Below are 20,716 nucleotides of genomic sequence, written 5' to 3' on the forward strand. Positions count from 1 at the left end.
TCTTCATGGTTAATGTAGTTCTTTATCCATAAAGTCTAGTCTTTACAAGTTATAGGGAGACAGTCAAGGGAAACGTCTCTACTGCTTGTACTACTATTACCCAATCTGTAAAAGCAGGCTTATTCAGGTTACTATGGCTATTTAACGTGCTATTAGGATTGAGATTGCTAATGAGCTAGGTGGGTAACATAAAGTAGCGCTTGTTGTTGCTTAGCGACCTGTATCCAGCGGCAGTTAGCATCGGGGAGTAGGCTAAGGGTTATTTGTTACTTTTGCTTTGGTTACTCGTTTTTGATAGATAAAACAAAGGGTCCATGGCACCGACTAATGGCTTCAACATAAGTCATGCACGTGAAGTGAAGCTTTAAATACTATTGTTTTCAGTGTAAAATAGATTAAGTTTGGATAGTGCTATCTACGAGCAGCGCCTGGCGTTCACGTGTGACACCATTCAAACGATAATGGCTAAATAAGGTTGTCGTAATGTGTGTTAACTTTTATAAAGTTTATGAACCATCGAAGCTGAGCAGCCTAGGAGAGAACATTTGCAGTTTTCGTCGCTGAAGTAATCAAGGTAGGTTGGTGATGGTAGTAACCTGTCTCTCATCTCTTTCTCCCCTCTTTTATATCTTGAAACGGTTGACAAGCAACATTGAGTCTTCTGTTTCCCAGAAGCACGAATAATGACCTTAGCATTATGGTCTTACTAAGTGAAATTATTGTATCCTTATTATTCCATCTTTCGTTTGTGTGTTTGCCTTTGCACATCAACATTTTATATTTATATTATATATTTATTTGATCTTTTGTTCAAATTGGTCACATTCACATCTATCTTTGGTTCCTTGGTGAGCCGGGTGTAAAGTGTTTATTTCTACTATCTTATTTTGAGTTGAGAGGACCCAGTGTTTGGTGACAGTGGTTATCAATATTTCATGGCCTCATTACAGGCTCATTACATGACTTGAACAAAAAGCGAAGGAGATGGTGTTACACCTGGCTTCAGACTGAGGTCGCACTGCAGGCTAGCTTGGCTGTCTGTCTGCAGGGTTATACAATTTTGCTAGATTATACTGTATTATGGTCGTGTTAATGGTTATGTTATAAGAATCGATTTCCATTTTGGTCCTGTATTTAGCATTCAGATTGAAAGAATGACAAAATAATCACAAGTGAGGTTGTGGCACTGTTGGTAGACTGCTTGTCAGTTCCAGAGACCATTTATTTGACACCACTCTGTCTTGGACAGGTTAAAGATAACTTTCTCATGTCATATTCATATTTTCCCCTATTGTTCAACACCCTGCTGTTCTTTCTCTCAAACTAATAGCACACAGAGCCAGCACCAAGTCTCCATCCAAAACCCAAAACAGTCTATTGGTTGTTGTGACACAGACGGCTGTCTGTGGGAAAACCTGATTCAGAGCTGTTTGAAGCAGCTGCCACAGCCTGGCAGTGTTCCTCTCAGCTCCTCTTACATTTCTACCCCTCTGTGTGCTATGTGCTTGTGTCTGTCATGGGTGTCAATATGGGACAAACAGGTGCTCACAGCTGTCTGTTGGCTGGGATAGGGCTGTATGATTACACACTGTAGTAATATTAGTATTGGAGCTTTTAATGCTGTTTTACATTTGCCCTCGCCAATTAGACACTGGAAGGCAACGACACTTAGTGGAAGACACAGTAAATTACCCGGAGTATTGTGACAACTTACATCTTGACTCAGAAACATACATGTGGCTGTTAGAATTACATTGATCAGAAGGACCTTTAATTATGCGGTGGACAACTTTATTTATTATTTCAATTGAACTCTCACTCACTATTTCCAGAGTGAGTGAGAGTTACATTTATGAAATAACTTTGTTGATTTGGTTATGTAGTGTCATTGTGCTAAGTCATACATTTGTGTCCATATTATTTATTATTCGCCTTTTTGTGACTTTGCATCATATGCAACTCATCACATCAACATGCACATCCATCAAGATTCCCTTAAGTTATTAATTTAAAAAAAAGTTATGTTTGTGAAAGTTATGAATTTCTTAAGCGCACATTTAAAATAATATGTTGTTGCTGTTACTGTTTTTTGAAAAGTTAGACACCAGTGTTATTTTCTTCTCCGGCTGTCTCTGCAGTTTAGTTGACATGAGGGGATTAGGCATACTTCGTCTTTGAAAAAAAGGAAATTGGAATGAAACCAAAACAGCAGCGACACACATGATAATATCTGGTGCCAGTTTGCCACGTCGGCCTGATCCTCTTGTGTGTGTCCTGTGAAAACAATCGGCATTGTGGGTGTTTTGTCCCACCCACTATAGGCGAAACCTGGAGCCCCACGGAAGCGAAGGGGAGTGGGCAAAGTTCACACAAATCCTAAACTATACACGGTACACACAGACATTTGCACATGCTAGAGCTCGACCGATTATCTACTGGACGATTAAACGGACTATAGCCTTTCTGAAAATAGTCAGCAGCCAATGGCTGATATACGCCATTGTTAACACTTTTATTTTTCCGAATGAAGTGCAAGAAATGTGTCTCAGTTTTACTTAGAAATAATGTCCATCATTTGTATATAAGCTATATGCATGTATACTTGCCTTGCAGTTAGGAAAATGCTGAATGGATGAGTTTCAAATAGCCACGTAACATTAGAAATATTTGTCATACTTTATTTTTGATAGCCAATGCATGCATATTTCAATAAAGGAAAATGACTGCTAAAATGTTGACAGTAAAAGTATTCCAAAACAGTAAAATGTTCTCCCTTCAATTTATATTTTTGTCACAAGTGTTTCAGCTACATTTAAGGTATGAAAAAAATAAGTTATATCTTCCAATATATATATTTTTCTAATCTGCTGATATATCGGTTATAGGATTTTTTTAGCCCCTAATATTGGAATCGGCATCGGCCCAATAAAATCCATATCGTCCAAGGCCCTAGCACGTGCGTACACCGTGAACATGCTTAAAGCTCAATGCCTGGATTTTACACATACACGTACATGTGCACACATACAGAGTTACACTGTCACAATCTGAACTGTGCAAATCTTGATAAGTGCATGAACAGCAAGCACCTGTCCCTCTCTCTCTCTGTCCATTGTCCACTCCCATCCCCTCCTCCTCTGTTGTTCACTCATCATTGTGCCTCCCTGGTCTCTACCCTTTCTGTCCCCTGCTGCCTTTATCTCTCCTGTTCTGCTCCTCCACTTGTCCCCACAGAGTGCACCTGAGTGACCCTGTTAGGATGGCAGCGCAGCACACACCCACTGGCCTCTATATCACCCTCTTATCAGCCTTGCTAGACCAAATAGCCCTCACAGTGTACCAGCAGACACGATGAGATAGTCGCTTGCATTCACATGAGCGTTCCAAAATAAAATACATTCTTAACAACACACAAACACAACGGATCATTCAGTGTTTGTCAATGCAGCCATATGCCTGTCTTAGACAAGTTGATGAAACTTAAGATCAGATGGAGCAGAAGATTTTTGTTCCCTGTAATGCATTGTTTAAAATGAACCTAACGTGACCCTGGCCTGTGGTTTGCTATTGTTTGCTGTAGCCATGATGGTCCACTAGATGTCAGTGTACAGCTGCAGTTAACCATAGTCATTCTTGGATGTCATTTTACATAGTGGGAAACTGGTGTTGATGGATCATAGTGAAGACTCTCCAAAAGCACTTGTTGCTGCAGCAGTTGTCGTGCCTGTAAGCACTGAGCCTATCGGTGTAAGTTTGAAAACCATAACTAAAATGTTAATGGTTTAGTTCATACAAGAGTTCATAAGCTTTTTGAAAGGCTAAATTCCCTACTCCTACGTGGCAGTATTGTCTATCAATTATGATTTCATGACACTCAAGAGAATCTGTGTTTGGTTTAAAAATATAGGTATGTTTATAGCACTTATGATAACCAGCAGTTACAAAACGCTCTACAAGAAAAAAAATAAAAATAAATTAAAGGTTGTGTTTGTGCTGATGAAAATAATTTAAGAAAAAAATATATATCTGCCATGTGAAAATAATATATTTGGCACATGGCAGCAGCCCAGCTTGGGAAATTGTTGACACGTAAAAAATTTTGTCTTGCTGACAAAGGGATAAATTCATCTATCACTGACTGTGACTCAATGTGCTTAAAGAAAATCACAAATTGTCATGTGGAAACCAAATTCTTATCCAGATAGCTGAATGGTGCAGGCTAGATCTTTTATTTCTATTTAATACCTAGTTATATTTAACCCTCATAAATAATATATATTTTTAATAATTATCTTTGTCTATTTAAAGATTTATTTTCTTCAAATTCCTGTTAAACTGAGCAAAGCAAATTTTCCGTAACACCCTTTGCTGAGCTGATTCTCAAGAATTTGCTGTTTCCACAAATAGCCCGCAGATCCATTTAAGCTTTTTTCATTGTTTGGCTTTGGCACTTTTAGGACAAGGCCTGGAGGCGTACAAATGTTTCCAATGTGCCTTGATGTACCTACTACCCTGTCTTCAACTGATTGCCTGTGATTGAAAGCTGAGAAGGACTTTGTTTCTAGCCATATGTTGGCTCGCTGTGGGAACAAAAAGACAACCCAGCCCTCAATCAGAAAGAACACAGACCTCTCCAAACACTCCAACTAACTTCTTGGCACTGATGCAGAACTATTCAATTAAATCTCATACTATGCACACACCGAGCCATACTAGCTCTCTCCCTCTTTCTCCCCTTGGTGTTTGCATAGGGAAATGGTCCGTGAAATGGGTTTGATGGAATCAAACTCCATATTAAGACAAATACATATTTTATAGCGGGTGATGGACTGATTTATGGGGCATGTGTCTTCATTTCCTCCGTGCGTCACCGCCAAAGAAGATCTTTATCAGAAACCGTAATAAGAGGGATCATGGCTCGGCTTGTTTCAGAGAGGAGAGACGTTGTTAGATGTCGTGTTATGACTTTGAATGATTTTTGGTGTATCTTATGGTGCGAGTATCGAATGCAAGTTTACATAGCCTATGCTCCTACAGCACCTGTCCTCTTTAAAGTGACCACAGGGGGTCACCAAACTGCCACATGTTGATGCTCTGCATCTATCCTAACTGAAAGGCCGCTCTCCTTTTCCTCTGCCGTAGACAGCAACAAACACACTTTTTAAAAAAACTCACTGAAGGATGACCAAACATGCAGCAACAGCATTGTCCTGGATCCACAGCCAACTCACACTGGAGAGGGTGGAAGAGTGGTTTGCAGGTTTTTATTTTTATCAATGCAACTGTTGTTTTAGCATACCAGGGCTGGCTGACAAACCCTCCCTGACCCAACCCCAAACTAGCACACTCGCACCACCTTTCATTAACCTCAAAACCCAAATCCATCCAACTGGACCAGTGACGGCAATCCACTGCCGACGCTGGCGGTCACACACGCCTGCACAGCCATAAAGGGCCGTGGCACAATTGGGGAGGGCACGTAACCGACAACAGTCCAAGTCCTTCCAAAAGGCCGGTTGCCCGCAGGTTACCGGCAACACCGCTTGTCCCTGTTTGTCTGCTGCACTCACTAAAAGGAAAGAATGTTTTCCCCCCACAACATGGCTGTGTGGGGATTAAGGCCCTTTCTGAGTGGCCCCGGGTCGTGCAGCAGATGTTAGCCAGGATAGCGCTCGTTGCCGTGCCGACAGAGAGCCGGCGGGATCGGCCCGCCCAAACGACGTTAAGCCCATGTACATGTATGGGAGAGTAGGGCAGGCGGTGGTGGGGAGGAGATGTTTGGGCCAGTGAAGGGCCTGGCTGTCACACATTAAAAAAGAATGGCGGTGGGAAATGTGTCACAGTGGTCACACACTAATTAATCTACACTGTCTCTGATCATCATCACATACATGCAGTCACATGGAACGCTAAAGATCTTCACACGGCTGGTCTCATGCAGGTTTTTAAAGGCATGTGGGTTAGATTGAGATTGTGTGACATCAGGACAGGATGTGGGTGAGAGCTGTTTACGCCCAAACGCCCCAGCATCTGCCGGTTGGGTGGAATTTATTACTAAAATATGTTAATTAATTTCTGAAAATCATGGTTTGTTGAGGCATTCAGACTACATAAAGGTAATACTTTACGTATACTCGTGTGGTCTGACTTTAGTCTGTAAATTGAAAATGTTACAATAAACTAACAGTTGCATATTGTCAGTCAAAACCCACCTGCTAAACTCTCACGCAGATCCCCTAATGAAGATCATGAAATATACAGATGGCAAAATGGGCCAAAGAAAAATCATGGGATATTGCCAATATAACACAATTCTTGTGTTATATTGGCAATATCTGTTGTGTTTGAAGTATTGATTTATCTTGTTTTACGAAGTGAAATGGGCAGCATTACAACTAACATTGTATTATTGCATGGTTAAGAGTTGAATTGGATTTATTGCATTATTTTTTAAGCCCAGTTCAGACCAAAGATTTGCCTTGCAACGAGACGCAACTGCAACTGCTCGCAACCGCTCGCAACGAGCTGGCCTGGACGTTCTAAAACTGGACCTTGCAATTTGTCATGTTGAATCTTCTGCGACTCCTTGAACCTGCTTGCAACGCGCTGCAACGAGCATTCTAAAACCGTCTCGTCGCAAGCAGTTGCAAGGCGAATCTTTGGTCTGAAATGGGCTTTATATCCTACTGTCAACTGTAACCATTTAGCTAAATGCAGCAGTGTTTGAGTTGTAGGGGTCAGGTTGTATGGTCCTTTGATGTGAAAGACAAGCCTGTTCTCATCACGTCAGACAGGTCTATCTGCAGGGTGAATGTGTTTAACATGGGGCCCATGGAGGCCATAGTACTCTTAACTATCAGACTCAATGGAAAGAGGATACAGGGTCTGACAAGACGTGACTTGACCCAACGGTACAGGCAGAGCCACGCTATTGTTCACACTTAACAGCAGAAATCTGCATTGTAGAATTTCCCCTTTGTCTGTACGTATGTCTGTGTATGTGTGTGTCTAATTCAGTAGGTATGTGTGTTTGTGTTAAGTTTTATGTTTATGTGTCATGGGGTGCAGGCCATGTTGTCGACATCCGCAATAACTGTAGTGTACCTCTAGAATAGTTTTGGGTCAGGATTGGGCTCTTTTCACATGCGGCTGGGTGTTTGGGCTTTCTGACAGATGGAGAACAGCCAGATGTGTGTATAGACATAATAATTATGTTATGGATGTGTGTATCAGGCATGTGTGTGTGTGCTCAATTATCTTATTTTGTGCTTCCATTCTGCTGATTGCAAACCTCAGAAAACCACCTGATACAGTTTTTATTAAAGGTGCAACTACTTTATATCTTCTGTATAGTCAGATGTCATATGGATTGATATTTTTGGTCCAAATCGAACCAATAGGTAAGCCATTACTGCAATTGGGGCTGTAATTTGGCAAAGATGGCATTGAAATGAAGGCTTTATCCAGAGTGAATGAGCGTGATTTGACTGTTAGTTAAATAATGACACACTAAGTTGATTGATGGAAAACAGATGACAATTGCAACAAGTGATTTGTTGTCATTTGTCAAGTAGATGGGCAATGAAATGATTGTCTGGGAATTTGTTTAAATCTCTAGATTGAGGTCACTGCAATCCCCAAACGAAAACAGTGTAGGTTTGAAACCCCTACTGCCCGTACTACGTAAAGATCAACCCACTGTAGTGATGAAGGGTGATGGACATCTGCCAGGTAAAGGAAAGCAGAGCTGAGAGTCAACGCCAGAAGGGATTTTAAACCTGACTTCTAGACGGCAGCGTGTGTCCTGCAGCAGGGGGAGAAGGGAGATACCACTGTCCATCTCTGAGGTCACAGCAAACAGAGCAAACTTCTTGGTCCGAGTGTCATCGATGCCTGATCGCTCTATGCCATGTCAAGCTGTCAAAGACAGAGAGAGAGAGAGAGGCAGAGGGAGGCACTGCATGCTGGGAAGTGTCCAAGGTGTCATGGCCTCGTCTGGGGAGGTGACAGACAGCGTGTGTGTTAGTTTGTGACGGGGAAATAAGACCGCTGAGAAGTCTCAGGGACGTTCATCGTGACCTTTCGTTTTGCCAGGTTCCAACCTCGCTCTGTGCATCTGACAACAACTTTAAAGGACCTCATCTTCCTGATCTCTTGACAGGTGTGTGTTTGTTTGTCTGAAAGTGCATATGTGGTTGTGTGCTCCAATTGTGGAACACTTTGACCAAGCTGTATGTCTCTCAAAAATACAGTTAAAGAATATTTTTGTTCTAAAATAAACTCTTTGCTTAAGTGCGCTCACCATTCATGTAAAAAAAAAACGTTTCTTATAAATTGCCATCCTGATCTAACGGTACAGTTGTTATAGTCATATTTAGTGACACTGATTGAGGCACCCAGCAATCATGAACTATTTTTAAGAATCTAAACTTTGAGCTATAGGGCAAGCTGCTGCTTCACAGGATCATGTCGCTGTGTCTCCAATTTGCCTAATGGTTGTGCCATTGTTTTGGAGAACCGTTGCAGTCTCCAACAAATATACTATTTCCTCCTGCTTGAGTAAGAAATTTTGAAAACTACAGTGTCAAGTTGTTTAAAGAAATGACCAAACCTTTCTTTTCTTATTGTTCAATATGTATTGGTGACATTTTATGTATTACAACAGGAACACATGGGTCTGGCGCTGAGGGTCACGGACAGGGTTAAGGGAAGGACGAACTCAATGTTGGTTTTGGTTGTCATAGTAGTTGTTTACCATAATAAAGCTAATAAATATATAAAGCCTTCTCCTTTAATAAGTAATGTTGGACACAGGGTATACAAGTTACTCTTTTGAAGGTCCAGTTTTTAATGTCGAAAATTGACTTGCTAGAAATTGCGTGGTCTATCCCCATACACCTGTATCAGCATACAGGTGTATGGGGATACTGCCAAAGCTTTTATACTTCTGTTCTGCTCTTTTCTGATGATGTGCATATTCCATTTAAGACTATCAACATGCATTGAGTAAGCAAAAGCATGTGTTTTTGTGCCATTGCATATGTCTGCACAAATCTATTTGTGAGTCCATCAGCTTGTTTACCGTTTCAACGTGTGTTTGTGGTCAGGAGGTGAGGGACAAACAACAGGGCACCAAACGGCTTTAAAAGAAGAAAAACCCAACAACATAAACAAAACCACGGTCAGTATGACACGCGTCACCTTCGCTGTGACGGGGGACAGACATCGGAGAGGCCCACATAGTCCCTGAGAATCTCTTTGAAGTCAGCCAGCAATTGTGCCGCTGGTTTGGAAGTATTGTCTTTCCTGCCCTTGGGCGTTGCTGTAGGGCAGATGCACTCGGCTTTTAGTGAAACACTTGCCAGGATTAGGCCTATTAGCTGAACGGTGTGGTGAAAGACGACCATCACTGCTTTAGTGGAATCCAGTCTGAATGGGATTTTTTTTCTGCATTGTTAAAACATTCAGCACAGGCATGATTAAGCCTAGATGCTGTTTGTGCAGTCAGGTCTTGATTAGGCAGACACTATGTTGGAAAAGACATTCACCACCAGCAGTCATCTCATTTTCTCTGTCTTTTTCTGGCCCTCTGTCTCAGTCATTACTGCTGCTGTGTTTGTGTTTCTGCTCCAGGCATTGGGTAAATACCTCTGCTGGAGTATGTTTCCCCCCTCTCCCCCACTCCCCACCTTCCTCCCTCCATTACCTCCTCTAATGACGTTTACACATCTGCTTAGAAGAGCCTCCACTCATCTCTCTGTCGCTCTGTGTCCGTTTTTTTCTCTCACACGCATGCACAGGCACACTGACACACTAAGGCTGCAAGATTAATTCACAAATTCGTAGTGTTGAAGTTGTAATAATAATTTAACTTTTTAAGGTGGTAACTAAGACCTTACCAGGCAAAATAATAAGACCTTGTTTCACAAACACAATTGCAGAGTTCAAAAAATTAGTTGATTAATTATTGACTAGTTGATTTAACAGATATTTTAAAGCAAAAGTGCCAAATTCTGTCCATTTCAGGTTCCCAAACGTGAGCAATTGATGCTTTCTTTGTCATAAATGGTATTAAACTGAATATCTTTGGGGTTTTGACCATTGCTTGGATAAAACAAGGAACTTCAAGACACCTTTTGGGAGTTAAAATATGCATTCTTCATAGTATTCTGACATTTTAGAAAACAAACAATTAATTGACTAAATTAATTTATACTAAAAATATTCACAATACTAACAATACTCTGTTTTAACGCAATAGTTATGATCCACACTGTGTTTCCTTGTATTTATATTCCCCTGCATAATTGGGGCAAAAAGTCTCTCCTGCCTGCACAATTCCTGGGACACTTGAACTTTTCAACTCCTCACCTCCACTTGCCCTGCAAAACTGGAATGGTTCTTCAAGAGATGTACCGACACACATAGACATTTGCATGCACCACTGCACAACTATACACACACTGAGAACACACACATATTCTCAGAAACACACACACTTGCATGCATCCCTTGATTCAGAGACTTGCCTGGCAGCCATGTCACTACAGCTTCATTTTCCTGCTGATTGACACGTCCCGTAAAACGCTCAGACACACACACATATGCACATGCATGCAGAGTGACTGTAACTGTCACCTCTCCTGAATAGTATTACCTTTACCCCATTTGGTACTGCCTGTCTATCACCTCTACTCTTCTTCGCTGACAGCTGAAAGGCCTCCTGTGTGTGTATGTGCGTGTGTGTGTGTGTGTGTGTGTGTGTGTGTGTGTGTGGTTTTCAACCTGCTGCCTGGCGCCACTTTGCCCAAACCCTCAGTCTTGTAATGGGACATTTTAGAAGATACACTGTACTTGCCTGCGGTAGTGTGTGGTTGTGTGTGTGTGTGTGTGTGTGTGTGTGTGTGTGTGTGCGGGTGGGTGGGTGGGTGGGTAAGTGACATGTACACACTGCCGCCAGGCCCCACAGTACTTTCACTCTGAAGAAAACAGTTTTCAGTTTTTCCGCTCTCTTTGTCTTGTCAGCGGGTCGGGTTCTGTATCGCCTTAGGTCCTCAACCCAGACAGTGAGAGACAGTGAGGGAGAGAGGAGGGAGAAGACTATAGACTACTCACTCACTATTGAACCCTATAGACTACACAACACAGTACACTACAAAACAATGTATCAGGTCTGGTGTTGTGCCCAATGACGTCCGGTTTCCCCTGTTTGGAGAAACAATTTACCAATCAGAGGCGGGATTTAGAACTGGGACGTCAACTTCCTAAATATGTATTTATCTAGCTATCGACGAGAGTTTAATGTAATTCCACCGATAGAAGTAAATATAATAGCCCTCAAATCAAAATGTTAAAAACAGCATCTAGGGACCATTAACAAAACTTCAATTTCGATGTATTAGACTCTTAGTTATTCCCCAGACTACTGCACTGGGATTATTGGTATAACCAGTTCTGTAAAAGTGTCAAATTCACAAAAGGTTAATATCACTGATAATAACTTCTAGTATAAAAAATTGGATGTAGTTTCTGGAAATGTGCCACCTTTTAAAGATTGTTTAACTTAAACAATATTTAATCTTTATTAGGAACATTTCCAGACTTGAAGAAGAAGAAGGAGTGTGACACTTAAATCTGCTTAAGGAAAGTAACTCTTAGAGCTCCTTCGAACTCCAGAACCTGCTTCAAATGTATTGATAGTTGTTTGTACATCCATGATTGCATTTCAAACAGAAGCTGCTTATTGCTAATTTGACAGAATAGCTGTCATGGTGCCAAAGTGACAGTGACAAAGCACATAACATAAATATTGACCTTTTCATGACCCCTGGGCTGTATATGTTTTAGACATATTATTATGAAGGCTCCTTCCATGAATGAAGCGTGCTTATTAGATTTGCAGTGTATTCGAAGTAACCATTATGTATTCTGTTGAGGTTTTCCTCCAGAGAGTTGTGCAGTCTCTTCTCTAGCTCACGGACACACATCTTATCTGCTGTCTCTATTGTGGTCACAGCCCTCCGGTGATGCACATTTAACTCCTTTCAGGACTTGGGATTCTTTGTTTTATCCGGTTTTTCAGCCCTCATTATCTTAACTCATTCTCCAGAGGTGTGTTGTTTTACAGATTTTGTCCGCCTTTTCTTTGCTCTGATATGCCACTGGAAGCTCGAGGACTTCTCCCCCAAGAATATACTGGAGATAAGAGCTTGTGGGATTCTGTGTGCACAAATACATATGTATGTAAATGTGTGCATGTGTACATTTCCTCAGGTATTACAAGGTTAAAAGATAGGAGAGTATGCCTCATAACTGTATATGCCTTTCCATGCACCTATGTGCTGCTTGTGCGCTGTAATAATCGCGCATATCAGGAGTGTGAGAGATTGGAGTATGTGCGATGTCAGACTGACTTCAGTGCCTGAGTGTGTTTACTCTACACTTGAGTGTAAACTTGTGTCCGTGTAGTAGTTGGTGACTGAGATGCAGCAGGAACTCCAAGGCAACTCAGATTGGGAAAAAAACGTGCTCATACACTCACAATTACACACTGTTACCTTGTATATCTCCCTGTGGATGCACTTTCTGGTCTCTCTTTTTGTGTTCTTCAAGTTTCTCTCCAGCCAAAATGAGGTAGGGAGAGAGAGAGAGAGTCTGCAAGAGATAACGGTTGTGGGAGAAAAGTAATACATTCTGAAACTTTTTCCTTTTTGTGAAAGATGAGACAATGTAGAGGAATAAACGCAAAAGAGAAAATCAGACACACTGAATTCTTGTCCTTTTGAGAGAAACGAGACGAAGAGAGAGGAGAGCAAAAGATTCTCCGAAAGACTTTAAGAATTTCTAATAGGAGGAACTAAAAGAAAACAGGAGGAGAGACGATGGCCGTGTGTGTGTGTGTGTATGTCTGTGTGTGTGTGTGTGTGTGTGTGCGTGCGTGCACGTGTATGTGTATTAGGGGTGGGGGAATGAGTCAAAGTTATGATGGTCTTGTGTCAGTCACCCTATGGCAGCTCTTTAACCCTGTAATTTACCACATCACTCTTCTCCCTGTGATGGGACGACTGCCGCTGACAGCAGTGCCTCTGGCCTGTGTGTTTAGGTGCGTGTAAGAAAAACGTGAGAACCTGTGAGGAAGGATTCTTGAGATGTCAAATAAAATGTCTGGGAGCCTGCCTGTATTTTGGGCCTGTCTCTATGTTGTTGCAGTGGAGATCCAGATCTGGACCATTGATCTGATTTGTTTACCGCCTCCTTTACTTTCCTTAGAACTGTAAGTAACCTAAAGTTGTCTCAGCTAAAGAGTAACTTCAGTCACTAGTTGATGATCCTTGAAACCCCGAACAATGGTGGGAAACATAAATACATTGCCCTCACTATCAACAACCTCAGAAACTTATTGGAGAAAACAAGCATTATTTTACAATACAATAGCTCTGGGCAGGATTCGATATGCTCACATAAAAGTCTGTCTTGCACCCAAGAGCCACAACTCAAACATTGTGAGAGATGAATGAGACAGGACTGCAACCCAGATATCTTAGAAAGGCTTCCATTGCTGCTGTCTTCCTCTCTGAGAGAACTAGTCACAAATAAATATTTACTTATAGTTCTGTGTTTGATTGTCTCTTTCCAAGTCTGGCACACATAGACGTACAAATACCTAAGCTCTCTCATACAAGACATTTTCTGTTCTTCCTTTTTTACACACACACACACACACACACACACACACATTCAGTAACCACCCCAGAGGGGACAATGAAAGAAGAGCGGAGATAGAAATGCAGAGAGCAGACAAGGTCGTAGTTCCTGTTGACTGTCTTTGAAAGAGGAGTCATATGTTTTCCCTTTCCTCCTTTGATGTTAAAGCAGCCTCTTTACTAGTGTAAAGACAGGGGACAATAACCTAGACCCCCCTCCCACACACACACACACACACACACACCCACCACATTTACCCTGCCCTCTGTACACTGCCTGTACACCCCCCACAAAGCTTTGCGGCGGGACAGGTAACCCGCAGCAACCCCAGCCAGAAGTCACAATGAGTGTGGCAGCTGTCCCAGACCTGTGCAGAATGTTGTTCGTCTGATGTGTGTGCATGAACGTTTTTGAGCAGATGCTGTATTACCAGTCCTGAAACATTTAACAAAACTTGATATATCAATTTAGTTTTTAAATTAGTTGTGCATAGTGATTTATTTTATATAGAAGCCTATTGTCCTGCAATTTTGAAGATGGACTTTCATTTACCTCAACCTGTGTGGATGGTACATTGTTCAAATTATCATGTGCTACTGTCCATGGAATGCACATGTTTTCATTTATGAGCAAGAAATTGGTCCGTCTGCATTCTTTCAAAGCAAATAGTTAAGGGGTGATGCTCATTCTTGTGGGTGATACACCTGGTATTGCAAGTTTGAATGGTGTGTGTAACTTGTTGTCTGTCATAGCAATTTTATTCATGAAGCAAGTTAACTTGATGTGCTCTTACATTTAATTCATTCAGGAAAATAAACTACTACTGTACTGTACTTTAGAATATAGGCTAATAAGTAAAATCAGAAAAGGTAGATGAACGGTCATCGGGCAGTTTGTTCCTGACAAGTTGACCAAAAAAAGTTAAAGTAGGGGGAGGCTGTTGCTCAGGTGGTAGAGCGGGTCGGCCAATGATCAAAGGGTTGGCGGTTCGATCCCCGCCCTGCCACTTGTGTCATGGTTGTTGTGTCCTTGGGCAAGACACTTCATCCACCTTGCCTCGTGTGGATGTCAAAAGTTAGCCTGCTATGGGTGTATGAATGTGTGTGTGAATGGTAACGTGGGAATGGGAACAGGTCTCCCTTGAAAAAGAGTCTCCGGTCTCAATGGGATTTACCTGTTTAAAAAAAGCAGCCTTTAATTAAAGCTAAAAATAAAATAAAAAAGGTCAGAAATATGTCCTGGGTGGTCAAATAACCAAGATTTATTGATGTTAATGTCTCACTCACTATATTTGCTCCGACATTTTTGTATCTGTGTCTGCCCTCCTTGTTTCTTCTACCGTATTTAGCCATAAATTCCATTAGACCCTACAGCTGTGCAGAACAAGGTCCAAGAACATTAAGCTTAGCCAGACTGGCAATAACTAAATGAAAGCTGTCTGAAATGAGGTTTTTCCTCCAAAGGGCTGACTTCCTCCAAAAAAAGAGAAAAAAATGAAGAAGCTGGTAAGGAGGGGATAAAAGAATCCTCTTATGTCAGTAAACTCGTTACGCCGTTTCTGCCATGCAATGCTAGCCCCAGCGTTTCCATGGCACCCTGTTATCTGTGTGTTTTTTAGTTGGGACTTGTAGTTTTGGGGGTTGAGTGGCAAAATGAGATCCCCCTCCCGACACACACACACACACACACACACACACACAGACCAGAAGGTGCAAAAATGGAAAAGATAAGAGGGAGTCCTCTCTCAGCGTTAACGAGAGAAACTAAGAGCGAGAGGGAGGATGAGGAGCCACAGAGCTTTAGCTGCAGATAGAGAAATGAATGTCCGACGCAGCAATACTGCTACAGCTTTGCTACACTATACAGAGATTCTGCACTGGCCTGTAATTTACACCAAGTCTTGTACACTGACATTTCCAAGGTTGAGGTTCTATGGCCCAATAACATTATCATAAGCAGTTATCATGCACTATTTCTTCAAGGTTTCCTCGGACATATTCTTCAGACAATAAAGAAACCTTACTTAATTATGAGTAAATTTTTTGGGGAAATATACTGTAATGCTTTCTTTGTGTACATAGACAGTGTGAAGATATGTTAGACTATAAATGACCTTGGCTGGTTTATTTTGGAGGGTTGACATAAAAATGACATTTTCTTAACAGTTGAATCAATAATAGCACCATAAATATTGTTAACAACAAGTTATAATACACCAATTTTAGTTGCAATTGTATATGGAGTTTATTGAAAGGGTGCTTTTTTTTATTCATTTTTTAAGCACAACACTATTTTTCAATATAAATATCCATTAAAAACAACTTTTCAGTTACAATGGATTTGTGTGGGATTTAAACTGAAGAAGACTTGCAGAGGTTTTGAAATGTGTTGTGGTAACACGTAGTATTTGCACTAGAAACAGCTGCAGTATTTGTAGTTCAAGATGCAGTATTACTTGAACTACACTATCTATGGTGGCAGTAGTTGGTTCCTTAGTATGTTTGTGTTTTAACTTAACATTTTATTTGGTTGAAATCAGCAACAATGCAATATATGCATTTGTATACAATTTATTTGTTTTCCTTTTTATGCTGTGTATACATACATATTACACATATCAAGAATTGATATGGAGGATTTTTATTATCACTTGAGTAGGACCATCTTCTAGAGAACCATGTCTTAGATCCCATGTATTTTAGATAGATTTGGCTAATTTCACCTCCAAATATAAATATACCCATCAAAAATAATGAAACTCTAGTTTAATAACAGTTTGTCATTCTGGTGATGCTGACAATAGTTGGACTAGTTAGTATACATGGTAATTGTATTAATAGCACTTTGTAATTAATATTTTTATTGATTCCACAGTAGGGGAATATCGTAAGTGGTTCGATATGAGAGTAGGTACACTGCTCACACAGACGGAGCAAAGTACACCGTTGACACACAATAACAAACCATCAATACTACAGAGGAACCCCCACAGAGAGGACCAGAAGAAAGCAACAGCTTAACCCTCCAGGAAACAGACGTTAACTGACTGGAGAATATAGTCTGTAATAAAGGTGGAGGGAGGGCCGGTGCCTGTCACAGACCTGTCCTGTATGTGTTTGCTGTCTGATGTGGGGAATGCAGCCTGCTTTGTCTTAGCTGTCAGCTCCAAAGTGTTCGTCCATCAGTGCCCACACACCTGTGAGGCGTGAACCTATGTGCCGGCGCAGCCACACGTGACCTTGCCGCAGTGTCAATCTAAGTTCACGTACATGTCTGTCTCTCTGTTTTTTAAAAAACTTATTGGGGTGGTCAAAATGTGTAAAAAAAAAGTACAATCCTGCGACTATAACGACTTCTCACAAATACCACTACTGTTACTTTAACTAAATACGACTTCACCACTACTGCTCCGTTCGTATGCTACAAGGAAAAGACTGAAAATAAAATTTTACTTGGAATCAACCCTGAGTTAAGAATGTATCAAGGAACTAGAAAAACATTGATCAGGTTTTTCTAATACAAAAGCTTTTGCGATACCTGCTCATGTGATTGCTCTCTCATCTTGATCTCAAAGTGACACATGCAGCAGACTTTAGAAAAATGAAACAATGTCTTTCTTTTGAGTCCAGGTATAAGTAGTTTGTGTGTGTGCGTGCGGCGACGTGTGCCTACATGCATCCTTTTGTTTGATCCTTTGGCCTATTTATGTCAATCTATTATGTTGTCTCGTCAAGATACACATCTGCTCTTGTGTTAGGTGTGTTCCGTCTCTTTCTCCCTCTCGCTCTCATTTGTTCTTTCTTTTTGCTTGTCCCCCTCTCTGCAGACTCGGGTTACACTCGTCCGTCACATGGCGTTCTGCCTGGCTGAACTGCACTTGTGGTCCACCAAGAGCTCACTCCAAGTCAGAGGTATAGCACTTATCACCATGTTCAATCTCCCTCCCTCTCTCTCTCTCTCTCTCTCTCTCTCTCTCTCTCTCTCTCTCTCTCTCTTGATCGTTCTCTTTCTCACTCTCAGTAATTCTCTCCTTTCTCCTTTTTTCCTCTCACTCCGTCGTGCTCTGGCTCTTTCCATCATCACTCACTTTGATTTCACACCTTTTCCCCAACTTCCCTATATCTGCTCCAACAATCTGACTCTCAGTCAACACCGATCCTCACCCTGTCTGTTTTCACTTTCTCTTTAACCTCTGTTCAAGTTCTCATACTATCCATGTCTGTTTATTGCACTTTAAATTACTTTTTTTTTTTTATTGTTTTAACAACATTAAACTGCATAAAGTATGTAAGTTATTGTTTTTATGTGGGATTGGTTAACTCAACCAAAATTATTTCAATAAACCAGTGACACATCTGTATATGTTCTGAGACCACACAGAGTAATATTAAGAGGTGTGTTGACAAGGACAGATTAAACTTTTGATTCACTTTTGTAGCCATGTTAAATGTCTAGGTCTTACTGACAGGCACACCCTTCTACAAATTCACAAGTTTGCCACTTAAGCTGCAATGATTTGATCATCAGGTATACTGTTTTGAAAAAACAAATTTGAATAAGAACTGACAAAAAAAAGTATTCTAGCTGTGAGAAGGTGATGTTGCTGTTACATCACACGAACACTCAGCTTTACAAGTGTGTCTAAAAACACAAACGCACAAAGCCAGTAAGCTTGCTGTTCAACAGGCTATTTTCCTAAACTACCGAATTGAGTTACACTGAATTAAAGTAAGTAGTAGTAAATAAAGTAGAGTAGTCCACCTATTGGACTGCTATGAAAAGGTTGTTTATATGAGTGAAACTATCTTAACGGAGAACCAAAACAAAAGTATAAATCGATGCAGAAGAACCAGAGATAACGCCATTTGTATTCCACGCAATCAATTTCTTCATTAAAACCATTATCAACAATGCAACATAAGTGGTAAGAAGAAGTATGGTAAATAATTAATTTTTATCTCCACCACACCAGATTTTTTTGTAATTTTAGCAACCATGCGGACTCCATTGACAACAGTTGAGGCAAAAATGCTTATACAGTTTTCTACACGCAGTATTACCCAAAAAGACACGTTGATGGTGTTTACCTTTTAAGGCTGGTGGACTTATTTCGTATTCTATGATAACTCCCCAGAAGCAAAGCTATCAATGGTATTTTTTGTTTACTTTGTACATTTACAGTGCTATGCACACTACTTTGAGAACTATTTTCAGTAAGTTATGTTAATAGCTTTTCGTTGCACCAACTACATCAACATAATGCAAACCGTCAACAACCTTACCTGGCAGGCAATGGTTCCTGGGTGTGGTGCAAGTTTGACTTTTACAGATATGTTTGGTGTGTTTTCCTGCTCGCCAAGCTATCATACCATCTTTTTTCTGTTTGATGGAAATGCTCTGTTTCTCCATTTTCTTGTTTTTCCTCCCTTTTCCATTCTGTCTTGTCTTTCACAGTCTGCTGAACTTTAGACACAGATAGTGTCTCTCAGAAGGCCGACTGTGTGTGTGTGTGTGTGTGTGTGTGTTTGTGTGAATGTGTGTTTGTGTATACACAAAGGTATAACTGGGGGTACATCCTTGGTGATGGTGACATATCCTTATTTGTTTGTTTTTTCCTGCCGTGTGTTTGTGAATCTTCTTCGATCTTGGAAATATGTGGATGGATACATCTGAGCAAAGTGGCCTGGTTGCTGATGTGTGAAGATCCCTATCAATACCTTCCTTGCATCATATAGGGGAGAACGGGGTAATTTGTCACACGGGTTGGTTGTCACAATCGTTATATATCGGAACCAGAAGGCGCTGTCTGTGAAATTTTGGTATGTAAATATCCAGAATTGGGATCAGAGGTCACCTACATAGTCTTCCTTGGAGTTAGACTGCTGAATTTGAGGTGAGACGACTGTTTGTGTTTTTCTTGTCAAATTGAAAATATTTAGCTCCTCAGTATTTTTCTTCTAGGCTTTTACACAATGGGTTTATAACAAAACACTTGTTACCCATACAAAGTGTGAAGGGTAAACTATAGTTTCGATTGTCGTTAGCAAGCTAATTAGTTGTCAGATGGTTGTTGGCCTTGATGCTAGCAAGAAATTCAAGTTGGGGTTGGTCGTCACATTTTTTGGGGGGTTGGTTGTCACATGTTATCTCAAGGCTGCAGCCAGAAAAGGAACACAATAACGAAATAAATTGTCAAGCTGTATCCTCACTGACACCCCAGAGAAGGAAAGAATAGAGCAGGAAAAGGCAGCTAGCATGCAAAAGAAAAAAGGGCAACCAAATCAAAACAACCCAGTGCATCCCAAACTAGACCAGCTGCCAAGGCTACAGTAAGTTATGTAGGCCTATTTGTCAACTTGACAATGCAATTAAACTTTCAAATTTAGTTCTACTTTCTTGCCTTCTTTTTAAGATTATTCCCATTAAGATAACATTGTGACAAACAACCCCATAGTGTTTGACAACCGACCCCTTGATGGGGTTGGTTGTCACAATGTGTAAGGGTGTCTTTGATGATTAATTTCTTCTTTATTACAATAAGATAGAAAAAGTGAGGGGTACACATTTCAAGCCAACACCTTAAGCTTCAATTTAATGTAGGAATGACTATTGAAAGATGTTTAGGTGATAAGCAATTCTCACTAGAGTAAAAAGTGTGCCTACTTACCCCGTTCTCCCCTACATCCGCCCGGCAAAGAAAAAATATAGATTAATATAGCATCTACTGTTTAATGTTGTAAAAACAAATATTTACTGTGTGGTTTTAGTGTTTGTTACAGTTAATGGCCGCGTTTCCCAGATGCGATCGTTCTTTGGGGCCAAAGAAGGGTCGAAAGAAGGGTTCGCCAAAGAAAGAAGGGTTCGCCAAAGAAGGAGCGTTAAGATACGGGTGTTTCCCAGATGGCTTCTTAAGTCCCTTCTTTGGAGAGCCGTAAGATGAAGCGAAAGAAGCATCGAAAGAAGTACTTTGGTGGGAGCTGTCCACCGCGGTCGTGCTGAAACTGAATAAATC

At 40.9% G+C, this 20,716-nt stretch overlaps 1 protein-coding gene across 1 annotated transcript in view; it reads left to right on the plus strand.

The window, feature by feature from the left end:
- Positions 1–304: 304 nt before the first annotated feature.
- Positions 305–20,716, plus strand: part of wdpcp (WD repeat containing planar cell polarity effector) — a 66,722-nt gene continuing 46,310 nt past the window's right edge. The window contains exons 1-2 of the mRNA XM_080036936.1: positions 305–574; positions 17,531–17,615. Of these exons, the coding sequence (XP_079893062.1) occupies positions 17,555–17,615 (61 nt within the window). The 5' untranslated portion in view covers positions 305–574; positions 17,531–17,554. The remainder of the gene's footprint in view (positions 575–17,530; positions 17,616–20,716) is intronic.

This window comes from Ammodytes marinus (genome assembly GCF_949987685.1).
Source record: "Ammodytes marinus genome assembly, chromosome: 11".
Taxonomy (NCBI): domain Eukaryota; kingdom Metazoa; phylum Chordata; class Actinopteri; order Uranoscopiformes; family Ammodytidae; genus Ammodytes; species Ammodytes marinus.